The sequence below is a fragment of the Loxodonta africana genome, chromosome 11, assembly GCF_030014295.1.
Source record: "Loxodonta africana isolate mLoxAfr1 chromosome 11, mLoxAfr1.hap2, whole genome shotgun sequence".
Taxonomy (NCBI): Eukaryota; Metazoa; Chordata; class Mammalia; order Proboscidea; family Elephantidae; genus Loxodonta; species Loxodonta africana.
In genome coordinates this window covers 104,049,440-104,062,940 of record NC_087352.1, presented here as the reverse complement: position 1 = coordinate 104,062,940, position 13,501 = coordinate 104,049,440, and the positions used below count along the sequence as shown (strand labels likewise).

Here is a 13,501-nt window from a genome sequence, read left to right as displayed (position 1 = left end):
TACTTGACAAGGCTGTTAAAATACCCCTTTCTTTTCCAACTGCATACTTTTGTGAAGCCGTATTTTCTTCATATACTTTAACCAAAACATAACACAACAGACTGAGCACAGAAACAGACATGAGAATCCAGCTATCGTCTATTAAGCCAGACATTAAAGAGATTTTCAAAATTGTAAAACAGTGCCACTCTTTGCACTATTTTTTTTTTAAATACAGTTACCTGGATACACATATTTATATTAACATGTAATGGGTTATTGTTATGAATGAATGAATGAATATTTTAAGTTCCTCTAATATTAATTTCTAGCGTGGTAAATACTGACAGAATTCACATGAACAAAAGCTCTTTGGGATGCTCAGTGATTTTTAAGAACGAAAAGTTGTCCTGAGGCCCAAAAGTTGCAGAACCATTGGCATAGCAAATACTTATTATTTGGGGGAATCCCAAACTCTCCAGCACTAACATAATTAAATTGCATGGTCATTTTTTGTTGCAGACAGTTTGGAAATACTAAAAATAATCTCAAACCTCACTGCAAATAAATTTTTTTTTATTATGAAACTTTTTTTTTCCTTAAAAAGTGAATACTTTCAAATTTCTGCAAATGTTTCAGAAGGTTCTGGGAATATAAAACCAAGCAGCTTATTCCATTAAAACAAAGCAATTAAAAAATGTTACCAACTTTTGTAGTCATGTTATATATGGCTTCTTATTTGCTGTGATTGTTAAGACTAACGGTCAGAAGGTAGGAAATGGTTATGATAAATAGCAGCATTTATATTCAATTTAATTATTTGTCCCATTATATCTTGCATGGCCATTTTTAGCATACTAGCACCAGCCAATTTAAGAGACTGGGTGTGTGTCTAGTAAAACCTCATAGATTTAAATAAACCTGACAGTGCTTTCTGCTGACCTATTAACATGCTGTCCTGCATTGCCTTTTGCAGCTTTTATCCGTGACCCAAGATGACTACAAACCATCTGATGTTAGTATATCATTAGAGTTATCATTTATGCTTGTGTGAGTGATATAAAAACGACAGAAGCAGAATTAGCTCCTCTGAGTGCATTTTAAATGCCTATGCAATTTTCATAAGTTTTTTATTTTTTTGCAGAAATTGTCTCTATCGCTGTTAAAACACTGATTCATATAATCTGAGATTGGGTATAATCATACAAAATTAAACATTTTAAAAAGCCACGTCGGTGGATTTTTTAAAGCTTTTTTTGTGTGTGCGCTTGCAGATATGCATATTACATAATTTGAATTGAAGTCTCGCATGTCCGTGGACCCCATGTGCATATGCTTGTGTATGTTTATATTTACATGCGTATCTTAAAATTGTAAAGCCAAAGAGACAGGAAAAAAGAAAAACCCAGGACACTGCACTTTAGCGTCCTGAGGCAGCAGTCGGGAATCAGAGGGCCGCGGAGGACCTGAAGGAGAGTTGTAGTTGTCCTACGTGGGGCGGGTGGGTGGGGCCGGGAGAGGGCTGGAGGGAAGACTGGAAGGAGGACAGTGGCAAGGGCTGAGGCCTGAGGGACACCAGAACCAGACCACGAAGGCCTCTGCCTGCCCGTAAAGGAGGTGGCCTGTGTGCGGAGGAGAGCGTGCTCCGTCCACATGGTTTTCAGCAGAAGTGTGACTCGATCAGATGGACACTGCACGCCTCGCTCTGTGGAGCGTAGTGTGGAGAGGCAGTGTACGCGTGCTGTAAGATCCGTGGGCAGTGAGCGGGCAGCCAGGGACCCTGTGGGGAGTCACAGCGGAATACAGGAAGGAGGGGTACCTCTCTGAGACCAGAGCTGCTGTCACAGGTGCGCTTCGCCCCGCTCCCAGCAGGGCCTGCTGGTGACCGTGAACGGCAAGCCGGTGGACTACCACACCATCCACCCGCAGCTCCCGAGGGAGAACGGGCCGGCCAAGGCCGACGTGTACTCCACGCCGCAGTACCGCTGGGACACCAGCGCCCAGGCCGCAGGTACCGAGCCGCTGTGGCGCCGCGCGTGCAGCGCTCTCTCCTGCCTGCCGACGCCCCCAGCGCCCTGGCTTCCTGCTCTGTTTTTGTTCTTTTCTTTCTTTCCTTTTTATTTTTAAAGATATGTTTTTTCCCATGATCGCTATAATTAAAGTTAATTATTTACTTTCTGCCTATATTTTGCTGCAACATATTGCTGTTTGTGTTCTATCCTTTTAGACAAAATAAGTGGCATAATCAGAACAAACTTTGAAAGTAAAAGGTAAAAAACATTTTAAGCATGTCAATTTATTTTTAGTATTAAACCTATGTGTTTCTATATGTTTTAGTCTTTCCATAATTTGATATGTCTTTGTAGTTAATACTCACACTGGCTAACTTACAAGTGTTTTATGAGAGAGCTGTTTTTTTTGTATATTAAAAAAAAAAAAAAAAAGCGTTCAAGTTTGTCCTGGTCCTCTTCTCTCAGTTTATTACGATGAAGGAAAGCACACTGTTGCCAGAGGTGACCAAGTGGTAACCTGGTAAAACACTGGAACTGATTATTCAGTGTTTGATACTTTCTCCTCAGTGCTCCGTGACTGGCTGTGCTAGCCCATTTAATTTTAAAACCCTTAGACTTGGTTTTTGGCCTGCACAATATTTTTTTAAAAACTAACTAGTAGCCACCATTTGAAAAGCAGCCATTCTGACCTAGAAATGGAACTTTCAGAAATCCCTTGAAGAATCTGAATACCTGGCAACACTAGTCCCTCGTGTCTACAGAGCAGCAGTTGGCTTGGCCTCTGTTGTTATTGCTCCTGTCAGGGGAATGAGAAATGAAGACCCAAAGGAAAATACTAATTCATAAATACGGAATTAGCTAAATTTATTCTTGAGAAAAAAAGAAGAAAAACTACCTTTGTGCAGGTAGTAAAAAGAAACTATAATACTAGAGATTTTTGCCTATAGTTGTATGGAATTCATGCTATGTTTATACTTATTCTGTTGCTCTCTTCTTTGTAGTTCTTGGTCAGCACTCCCATAGTTGCCCCTGATGGTGCCTCTACTTGACAGCACACAGGGCAGTCACGTTATTCAGTACTCCCCGGGAAGGTCAGGCTTGGTGCCGTTTCACACAAACACACACACACACCCCAGTCCTGTGGCTCCACTAGCATTTACCCATTTCTGCTTCCCACAGGCATAGTTTTTAGTTTTGCAACTCAGGCTTAAAAGGCCTTCACTTACTGAAAATCTCAAGGAAATATGGTGCTTTCCAAAGTGAAGTTTTCAGATCACCTGCACCAGAATCACCTAGGGCAGGGCCCAGGAGTCAGCATTTGTGACTTCTTTGCCCTCTACCATTTGAGAGTTTCAGTCTACAACCAAGATATCCTTCTATTTATACACTGGTTTACATGAGTAGAATTTTGACTGCTGACAAGGCAAACTCGAGCATGCTCAAATCATAAATTCAACTTCCAAAAGTAAAGCAAAACCTGTAGAGTCCATTGCTGACCAAAAAATTGTCAGATCAAACCCACCCAGTGTCTCCTTGGGAGAAAGACCTGGCGATCTGCTCCCATGAAGATTACAGCTTAGAAAACTCTATGGGGCAGTTCTACTCTGTCACATGGAGTCACTGTGAGTCAAAAATTGACTCCATGGCACCCAACAACAACATTGATACGAGGAGTGTCACAGCTAGATAAGTAGCCCACCCGTCACTGTGAAATCTACCAGGCTTGGTGTCTCCTGCCTCCCCTGTGCTCCGTGGACTGTCTCGTGCAAAGCCCAGGCCTCCCCAGCCCTGTCGTTAGGACAATGGAAGGTGGCAGGCTTCTGCAGCGGCTCCCGTCAGACACGTGAGAGCGGCAGCGTGTGTGGAAACTGCACTTTACTCCTTGCTTTAGCTGCTTCTGTGTCACCCATTTGATTTAAACAAGACAGGAGGGACATTTTCCTTAAGTGTGTCTCTCATTACTTTACATCAGCTCTGATGACAGCTGTAGGAGGATCCTGAGGAGAAATCCTTCCTTCACACTTGGCCCAGTACTTTTCTGTTGCTGCTTTCCTCTCCCCTACACCGCTACCCCTACTCTCCTGCCTGCACCTGAACTTTCCTTCCTCAGCATGACTTTCTGCCTCTCCCATGACCCAACAGGAAGTTGTGGGCCGCAGAGCTCACTCTGGCAAAGTGGGTGGTTGGTCAGTTGGCTTTCCACAGTCTGTATCCGTACTCCGTATACTCTTTCTGTTAGTTATCTACTACTGAGTGACCAGTTACCCCCAAACTTAGCTGTTTACAACAACATTTATTACCTCACAGTTTCTGTGAGCTGGAATCTGAATGCAACTAAGCTGGGTTCCCCTGGCTTGAGGTCTGTCATGACATTGCAGTCGAGACTTTGGCAGGGCCATGATCTCACCTAAAGGCTTGCCCTAGGGAAGACCTGCTTCCAGGCCCCTAATGTGGCTATTGGCCAGCCTCAGGTCCTTTCTGGCTGCTGGCCAGTTCCATGCCACCTGGGTCTCTTTGTAGGGTGGCTTTCAACATGACAGCTGGCTTCTTTCAGGGCAAGTGAGAGAGAGAATGAGCAAAAGCGCCTATAACAAAAATCACAGTCTTTTTTAACCTCGTCTTGGAAGTGCCATTCCATCACTTTTGAAGGGTTCTATTTGTTAGAGGTCAGTTACAGGTTCCACCTACCTTCAAGGGGAGGGGTTACCCACAGGCATGAATACCAGGAGGCAGGGGCCATTGAGGGACCATCTTAGATTTCTGAGCTCTGGGTCCCATTACACTTCCGTATTGATCCTGTGTGAATTCTAAAGAGCTTTATTAAATGGAGGAGCCCTGGTGGTATAGCTAAGAGCTTGGCCGCAAATCGAAAGGTTGGCAGTTTGAACCCACCAGCTGCTCTGCAGGAGAGAGATGTGGCAGTCTTAAAGATGTGGCTTCCATAAAAATTTACAGCCTTGGAAACCCTAAAGGGCAGTTCTGCTCTGTCCTATAGGGTTGCTATGAGTTGGAATCGACCCATAGGAATGGGTTTGGGTTTTATTAAATGGAAAAGCTTCCTGAACTCTTAAGTAAAAGCCTGTGCTAAAATCGTACATGTGCTGTACTGCTTGGTCATTTATATAAAATTTACATATTTGTATGAGTAGTTACATAAAATATTTGTCCATTTAGAAAAGAAAGAGGAAGAAGAGGACAAGGAAGAAGAATTTGAAAAGGAAAGGAGCCATGAGGAAAAGAGAAGCATCAAAGTTCACGCCATGGTCTCTGTGTTCCAGTTTATTATGAAGCAGAGTTACATCTGTGCTCTTATTGCTATGATGGTATGTATGATGTTGGAGTGTACACGATGGTATGTATGAGAGGCAGTGGAAAGTGTGCGGGGCGATGGTGCCTGAGCCCCACCTTCTCAACATCTTTGCAGAGGATGATTGGTTATGTTAACTTCTCAAGGGATTTTTATATTATGGATTGTGAAAGCGTGTCCTCTTCAACTCCTTTTAAATATTTATACATTTCTCTTAAATTGCATTATCAAGTCAGGCTGTCCCCCATTAATCCAGCTTAAGAGGATATATTGAATAGTTTTTCTAGAAGGTATTGAAGGTCTTCAGGATTAACATAGACTACTTTTCTTTGTTTCAGTCAGTTATATTAACATCCTAGCTTAGATCTGAGTGATACTTTATTCAATCTTAGCTGCAATAAATTTCCGCCTATGTGAGCATCAGGCCACCAGAGTGCCCAAGAACCAGTTGTGAGCCCTCCATTTATGTGTTTCTACTCACCTCCAGGGACATCCTCCCTCTCCAACATCAAAGGTATAAAAATAGTCCTTTGGTCTACAGATAGAAGATAAAAGAAGGTCTAATTTTTCCCCTTCCTGAAAACAAACTTTCCCAAGAAATCTGCTTTGTTTTTGAGAAACTCAATTCTTTCATTTAAAATTAAACTTTTCCAAGTCTGGTGGTCAATGGCGAGATCCCATAGACACCTTTATGAAACATCCTGTAGGGAGAAAAAAATACTAATTGCAGTTTTCCTGGACACTCAGTCAAATGTTTCCCAGATAAACTTGTGTGTAATTCAACTCCAATTTCTAATAATTATCACCGCTACATCTGAGAGCAGGTTGGAAAACAGAAAGCCCCTCTGAATTCAATACAGTTCATACTGGAATTGCAAACTCTATTCTTTAAATAAAATTAATTCTGTGCTCTTTCGGTTACTTTTTTATATCTTCTATATATCAACCTCTACTTTAAACTACAGAAAATCTCTGATTTTTAAATATTGAACTTATAAATGTAATTTACAATTCTGATTCTGAACTCAAAAGAGTATGCTCTTGTTTTGTTTTTCCCTAAGCCAGGTAGGTTTGGTCTTCTGTGTAAAGAAATATACCTTAAAAAAAAGCTTTACGCATTTTGTTACTTAATAGAAAAAATCGATTGTAAAACAAGATAATAGAGCAGACCCTTCATTAGAAATGTGGTTCTTGCACATTATTAATGTTTTAAAAGCACCTGCTACCCCTGGAAGATCCCCCTGGAGCCAACTTTTTATCACAGACAGAAACAGAAGTCCTAAGGGGCCTATTCTATTAGAATGATATGTCTTTATTCAAAAATACTAAGTATGAACGTACTAAACTATCGGACAGCTTTGAAAGCGGACGTAGTAGACAACATAATGCAGATCCTACTTCCCAACGTCCGTGGCTGAAAGACAGATGTAGCTTAGGCATTAACATTTTTAAATCAGAAAAATAATGCCTGCAACTTGTTTTTCTCCCCCTTCCACCTTTCCCTCTCAAACAAGAATAGTGTGTGGGGGAGATATTTGCTGGGGCTATAATATCCGGTGAAATTATTTTGCTGGGTTGCAAAAAAAATAGCAAAATTCTATCTGTATTTCATACTAGGTAAATGCGTTAATATATTGTTTTATGCAAATATTTTAAATGCGTTGTTTAATGCAAATGCATTAAATGTTATTTAACCTTTGTTAAATAATATATATCATGAAAATAATTCAGACATGATAACAGTTTTCAGTTACTAACTCATTTTTAATAAAAACCATTTGCATTTCTGATTTATGATTTTCATATGTTTTAACTGACAATTTTACATAACTCATTGCTTTAAAAGTGAGTTGTGCTTTAGAACAAATTTGAAAATTGCTGAGAGGAAGTATTTTTTCCAAGTTTACTTGTTTATCTTAATACCTGCCTACTTTCCAGAAGCAACACATTAGAAACACTAGAAGGTATTTTTAAAAGTTTTACCAAAAATATACATATATTATTAGAGATTATGGTCAGAGATAGTAGATTTCTTGAAGTTAACAGTATTCATGAGCTTGATTTACAGACTGTTCTAGTTGCTTCTTTTTGAGATACATTACAGATTCTTTGGAAGGTTAGTGTGAATGTATCATTTGTTTGAAGGGTCTAATGGCTCTTTAGCCCTGGCCCTTACAGAACAGAAGCTGAGGTTAGCCTTTAAATGAATTTGGGTTGATTATTTTGGGTGTGCAGAGCCTAAAACACAGCTTCCTTGTGTAAGTTTTCTTATTTCCATCATGTATATTTCTTGGATAGTCTACTAAGAGCGACTTTTGAAGCCTCACTTGTATGCTGTTCTCGATGTTTCTATTTCTCAACCCTAGTGATAGCCCACGCTCACTCATCACTCAGCAACAGCTGACCCCAAGGTATTTTGTAAAAAGAAAGGAGAAAGAAATTAATGTTTTGAGGGAAAAGCATTATTTGAGAAATAAATGTTATTTTTCAACAGCAGTTGCTTTTAATACTGTAAAATAGGGTAAAGATTTGGGGTAAAGGAAAAGGACTTGCAGTGAAGACTCCTTTGCCGTTGACTCTGTTCCCGAAAGAAAGTTCAGAAACAATGTTCTCAGCACAATCAGCAGCTTCCTCTTCCTCCTCCCCTGTGCCACAGGTGGGGGTCTCTCCGAGATTCCACCCTGACTCTGTTCTCTCCTCAGTTTGAATATTATGCCATTTTCTTTTTAGGTGACTTTTAACTTGGTAGAGCGGGGGGGAATGTATTGTATTGACTATCATCTGATTTTCTTTTTTTCTTGAGGCTTGGAGTATTACCTACCACAGCTGGTTGACGTTTGTGTTGTTGATTTGGTCGTGTGCTCTTTGGATGATTCGCAACAGAAGGAAATATGCAATGATCAGTTCTCCTTTCATGGTTGTCTACGGGAATCTCCTGCTGGTATTACAGTATATATGGAGCTTTGAACTTCCTGAAATTAAAAAGGTCCCAGGGTTTTTAGAAAAGAAGGAGCCAGGAGAGCTTGCCTCAAAGGTAAGTGAGTAGAAAACAAGAAAACAAAACAATGATACACAACCACAATAATTATAATAACCATACCCAAGCAAAAACTTAGAAAAATAGGTTCTGAATACATAGTCTTCCAAAAATGAACAGATATGAAAATGCAAGAAATCATTTATATTGCTGTTAGGCTGCTGTAATTTAAACATGAACAAATATTGCACCATGCTTTGAGATTCTATTTCAACATGAAAATGTTTAAAGTTCAAATAAAAAAGGTATTAACCAGTATAAATTATATAGAGAAATAGGAAAAAAAAAATGTAAAACTATTTCAAAGGATTAAAGACTTTCTTTGATAGGTTTCAATTTGTAAAACCTGCTTACGTTTTATATTGTTTATTAATAAAAACAAGCTTTCTCCAATAATGTGCTAAAACACTTTTTTAGCAGTAAATATAAAGTATGGCACTTGCATGCTGTTTTTCTCCGACAGATTACTGTATATTTACACAAATCACACATGCCTTCTATGCTTGTGTGCCAACTGTGCCCTCCCCCCACAAGATATTTTCCTAAGTGTGCTGAGTTCTTTACAGCAACATGGACCTCACAGGGAGGAGGGCGCTGTTGGCAGACAGACACATGGTGTGCCTTATTTGCATAAAAATGTAGTATATGATATGTACGTCATCCATAGTTATCGCATAGTCTTTCAGTATTCACTTATTGTCCTGAGCCATTTTAACAGAGTTTTTATTTCCGAAGCTTAGGCATTCCTACGCTTTATATCCCTTTGTGTTTATGACTTTAAGACAGTAGAATTTCCGAAGCTTAGGCATTCCTACGTTTTATATTCCCTTCGTGTTTATGACTTTAAGACAGTAGAAGCAATCATGTGTCAGTACTGGATGAGCCTTGAAAATTTTTTTCCACTAGGCGGAGAGGATAATTAGTATCTCTGTTATGAAATCCATATTTCCTGGGAGCAACCACCTTCTTTACAGGTTACCAGATGCCCCATACTCAAGGCAATCAGGCATAAAGGGGGTACTGAGTAGCCTAGACCAAGGATTGGTCAAGAAAATAGATGTTTTGGTGGGGGACTGTTGGGGTGAAGGAAAAACATCTTAACAGGTGAATGTTAATAGCATTTGGAAATTAGACTATAATCCTCTATGTTCAGGGACCGTGGAAACTTCATTCATTCATTTAGTCATTCATTCATTCAAAACTCCCATGCCCACCCCACTCCCACTTTCTCTCCCAAACCTTATTCCATACTGACCGTCCCTCTTAACACTCTTGCTCACAAGTCAGCTTTGTCTGACTTTCCTTTCTTCTCTCCCTCGCTCTTTCCCCTTGAACATACCCACACTCACACACGTATACAACTGGTAAGTTAGTCTTTTTCTGTAAGAGAACTTCAAAACCGTCTCCTCTGGAATGTATAAATCTGCTACAACCTGACTTGGAATATCAGTGAGATGTCTAAAAAATACATGCCAATCAATTAGTTGAATTACCTCTTGTTTGATTTAAAATTATCAGTTCTTTGGGGGAAAAACATTATTTGGAAGATGGATTTGTTACCACAAAAATAATTCTAGGGAAACTGGGTTCTGCATTTATATTTTATTGCATCCGGAGTTCCAAAGTACAAGATATTGTCATAAATAATGAAATACAACTCCCGGCTCATAAAATCTCTATAACAATCACATAAGTCATAACATTTACTGTTTGCAGAGTGCTATGTCACTGTGATAGAAAATGAGAGAAAGAAAGAATAAGGCTTCAGTCCTCAAAGCCTGAGCACTTCTAGCCTAGCCAGACTCAGCAGCTTGCTAAGCTCAGCTTCTTAAACTGCTAGGACAGCCCACTCCCAACTCGGCCAAACCATACCACCTGCCTTCTTCAAGTCCCGACTTTTAACGTCATCCCTAGGAGAGATGTCCCATTTGTTCCCAGTTACTCCTAGGTTCTGTGCATGTGCCTTAGGGAAGCATGGGTTTCTCCCTCAAATTGCAGTTTACTTCAATCAGTTGTGATTTCCAGAAGTTTAATGGTAGATTTTCAGAAGTGTAGTCACTCTGATTCTTAGCTGGCCTTGACTTCATTAGATTCTAACATGTTTACCAGGACTAGTTTGCATGACGTGTATGTTGAAGAAAAATGAAAAGTAGATATTTACAGATATTTAAGTGGGCAGTTATTCAAAGTGAAGAATGACCCCTTCATTTATCTGTTTTTTCCCTTTCTTTGGCAAATATTTATTAAAAGCCTACTATGAACCATAATGAGATTCCACTTCAGATCTACTAGGATGGCTATAAACAAAAATATAACAAGTGTTGGCGAGGTGTAGAAATCAAAATTCTCATGTGTCGCTGGTAGGATGTAAAATGATTCAGCTGCTGTGGAAAATCATTTGGAGGTTCCTCAAAAAGTTAAACGCAGAGCTGCCATTAGACCCAGAAATTCCATTCCTAAGAATATACCCAGGAGGAATGAAAACATCCACACAAAAATGTGTACATGAATGTTCATAGCAACATTTATATAATAGCCAAAAAGTGGAAACAACCTAAATTTCCATCGACTGAGGAAAGGATAAATAAAATGTGGCATATCCAAATAATAGGGTGCAGTAGTTAAGAGCTTGGCTGCTAACCAAAAGGTTGGCAATTCGAGTCCACCACTCACTCCTTGGAAACGCTATGGGGCAGTTCTACTCTGTCCTATAGGGTCACTATGAGTCAGAATTGACTCGATGGCAATGGGTTTGGTTTTTGGTTTTTTATTCTGAAATACTGGTATGTACTAAAATATGGATACATCTCGAAAATGTTATACTAAGTGAAAGAAGCCAGGCACAGAAGGCCACCTATTGTGGCCACCATATTTTTATGAAACGTCCAGAAAAGGCAAGCCTATAGAAACAGAAAGAAAGCTAGTGGTTGCTTAGGACTGGGGGTGGGGGGGTGAGGGTGGCTGCTATGGGGTTTCTTCTTGGTGTGATGAAAATATTCTAAAATTGACTTTGATAATGATTGCACAGCTCTGAGTGAACTAAAAACCACTGAGTTGCACACTTCAAATGGGTAGCTTATATGGTATGTGAATTATATCTCAATGAAGCTATTGCCAAAAAGGAAAAACAATGACTGTGTGCCAGGCACTGCAATCCCTCAAAAATGGAGCTCCTTGAAATCACAATTTTTCTTCCCTGAAATCATAAACCGTCAAGAAAACGTTGATACCGAAGTGTGACTATTTGGGACTATTCTTCCTTCAGCTTTCGAAGACTGATGGGAATAATAAGAGATTCTATTTTGTAGGATGGAATTTTTTTTCCCTTCTCCAGAGTTCTCCAAAATAAGGAATATTTCAGAGCCAAAGGCATTTTATACAAGAGAATTATAGATCAAAATGGGGATGATGTCATACTCAGGACAGGAAGCCAGTCAAGGATTAGCAGCTTGAGGGGACCATTGCTAGGGAGTTGACTTCCTGCCCAGGTGGGAGTAACTGGACCTCCCAATGCATCTTCCTCGGACTTTAGACAGGGCTGGACATGCTCCAGCCACAGGCACACACATGCTGCCATCATTTGAAATCAAGGAGTGACCTGACTCTCTCTTATAACTAAAATTTATTTATTATGCCTGCCCTGCCACTGAATGGTGGAAGAAAACATTATATTTCTTGAAATGTGTTTAACTTCCAAAGGTTGCTTAACTCTTGTTTTGCTGATTCTCTCCTTTCAGATTCTTTTCACGATTACCTTTTGGCTACTGCTGAGGCAGCATCTCACAGAGCAGAAAACTCTTCGACAAAAGGAGGCTCTTTTATCTGAAGTCAAAATTGGAAGTCAGGAAAATGAAGAAAAAGGTAAATCAGTATGCCTATATTGTGTGACTGAAGATTTTGTGAGTCCCGAAGCACATCAGAAAGCAAAGCCTCTCTGATTCAGCCAGATGGGAGCCAAGTGTTAGTCCATAGTGATAAGTACCAGTACTAGTAGAGGTAACTTGTAGCGCACTAGAGAGTCAACGAGGAGCATTTAAAAATACCATGTTATTGGATCCTCCCCAAAGTGATTCTCGTTAAACCAAGGAAGATACTCCAGCTCCTAGAAGTTAAATGAGTTCCCTAAGGCCACACTTTTATTAAGTGTTAGAACCAAAAAGCTGACTCAAATCTTTTTAATTTGAATCCCCCTCTAAAAATAATGTACCACAAAGTCAAAGATAAGAGGATGATGTTTTTATCATCCTTTCTATAGATTTAGGCCTGCTGTGTGGATAAGATGAGAACAACCTTGCTCCCTACCTCCCTGTATTTACCAATCAGTAGAAGTTTACAGCCTGTTTGCAGGCTGTACTGCAGACTGTTAATGAAGCAGCAGCATCTTTGAAAAGGAAGCTATAAATGTTTAAAAAGTATTTGGGTTACAAAGTACTTACAAAAGCAAAGCTGGCTTGTTAATCCTTTAATTAGGTAACTGAGATAAAATCAACAAGGACCAACTCTTTATTTATTTATTTTTTATTATGGTTTCTTATTTAGGCCTAACTACTGAGTTTTTTTTTTTTTTTTTTAGCAATAAAAGTCTGTAAGATTTCAATCTTACCTGTATGAGTTAGGCTGTCTTTAATAAACAGTGATTCGACTAACCAGTTAGTTGAGTCAAACAATGGTTAACTTGAGATCACTGCTCTGAGTCCTCACTTTCACAGCCCACACTGTGAGTCTACCAGTTGTTTGAATAAATTATTCAAATTTCAGGCATGTTGGTAACCATAAATATGCTTTTTACATATTAACATCTTTGAAAGTAAGGCCAAATAAGATTTTCATCCAATGGATGAAACTGTTTTAAACTTAGTTAAATTACAGTTATTCTCTAAATATAATTTAAATTAAATTACATTTGGCCTTAACTCTTATACTTTTAGTTATTTAAAACTAGGCATTGGTTAAGATTGTTAGCATTAACCACATTTAGTCAAACCCTACTTGGATTGTTTATAGACATGAAACAATTAGAATTTGAAATTGATTTAATAGTTTTGATTTTTGTTATTTTTGTTTATTTATTTTTTCTAAATCCTACAGTACTCAGTTTTCTTTAGATTCTGGAAATAAAAAAGGCGTTATAAAGCAATTAGTATAAAAATAATCCCAAAATTATTT

At 39.2% G+C, this 13,501-nt stretch overlaps 1 protein-coding gene across 1 annotated transcript in view; it reads left to right on the top strand.

Moving 5' to 3' along the window:
* The window catches only part of PIEZO2 (piezo type mechanosensitive ion channel component 2), a 656,646-nt gene that overhangs the window by 517,468 nt on the left and 125,677 nt on the right, over positions 1–13,501 (top strand). Inside the window, exons 10-14 of the mRNA XM_064294736.1 lie at positions 956–994; positions 1,852–1,990; positions 5,166–5,314; positions 8,102–8,332; positions 12,073–12,196. Of these exons, the coding sequence (XP_064150806.1) occupies positions 956–994; positions 1,852–1,990; positions 5,166–5,314; positions 8,102–8,332; positions 12,073–12,196 (682 nt within the window). The remainder of the gene's footprint in view (positions 1–955; positions 995–1,851; positions 1,991–5,165; positions 5,315–8,101; positions 8,333–12,072; positions 12,197–13,501) is intronic.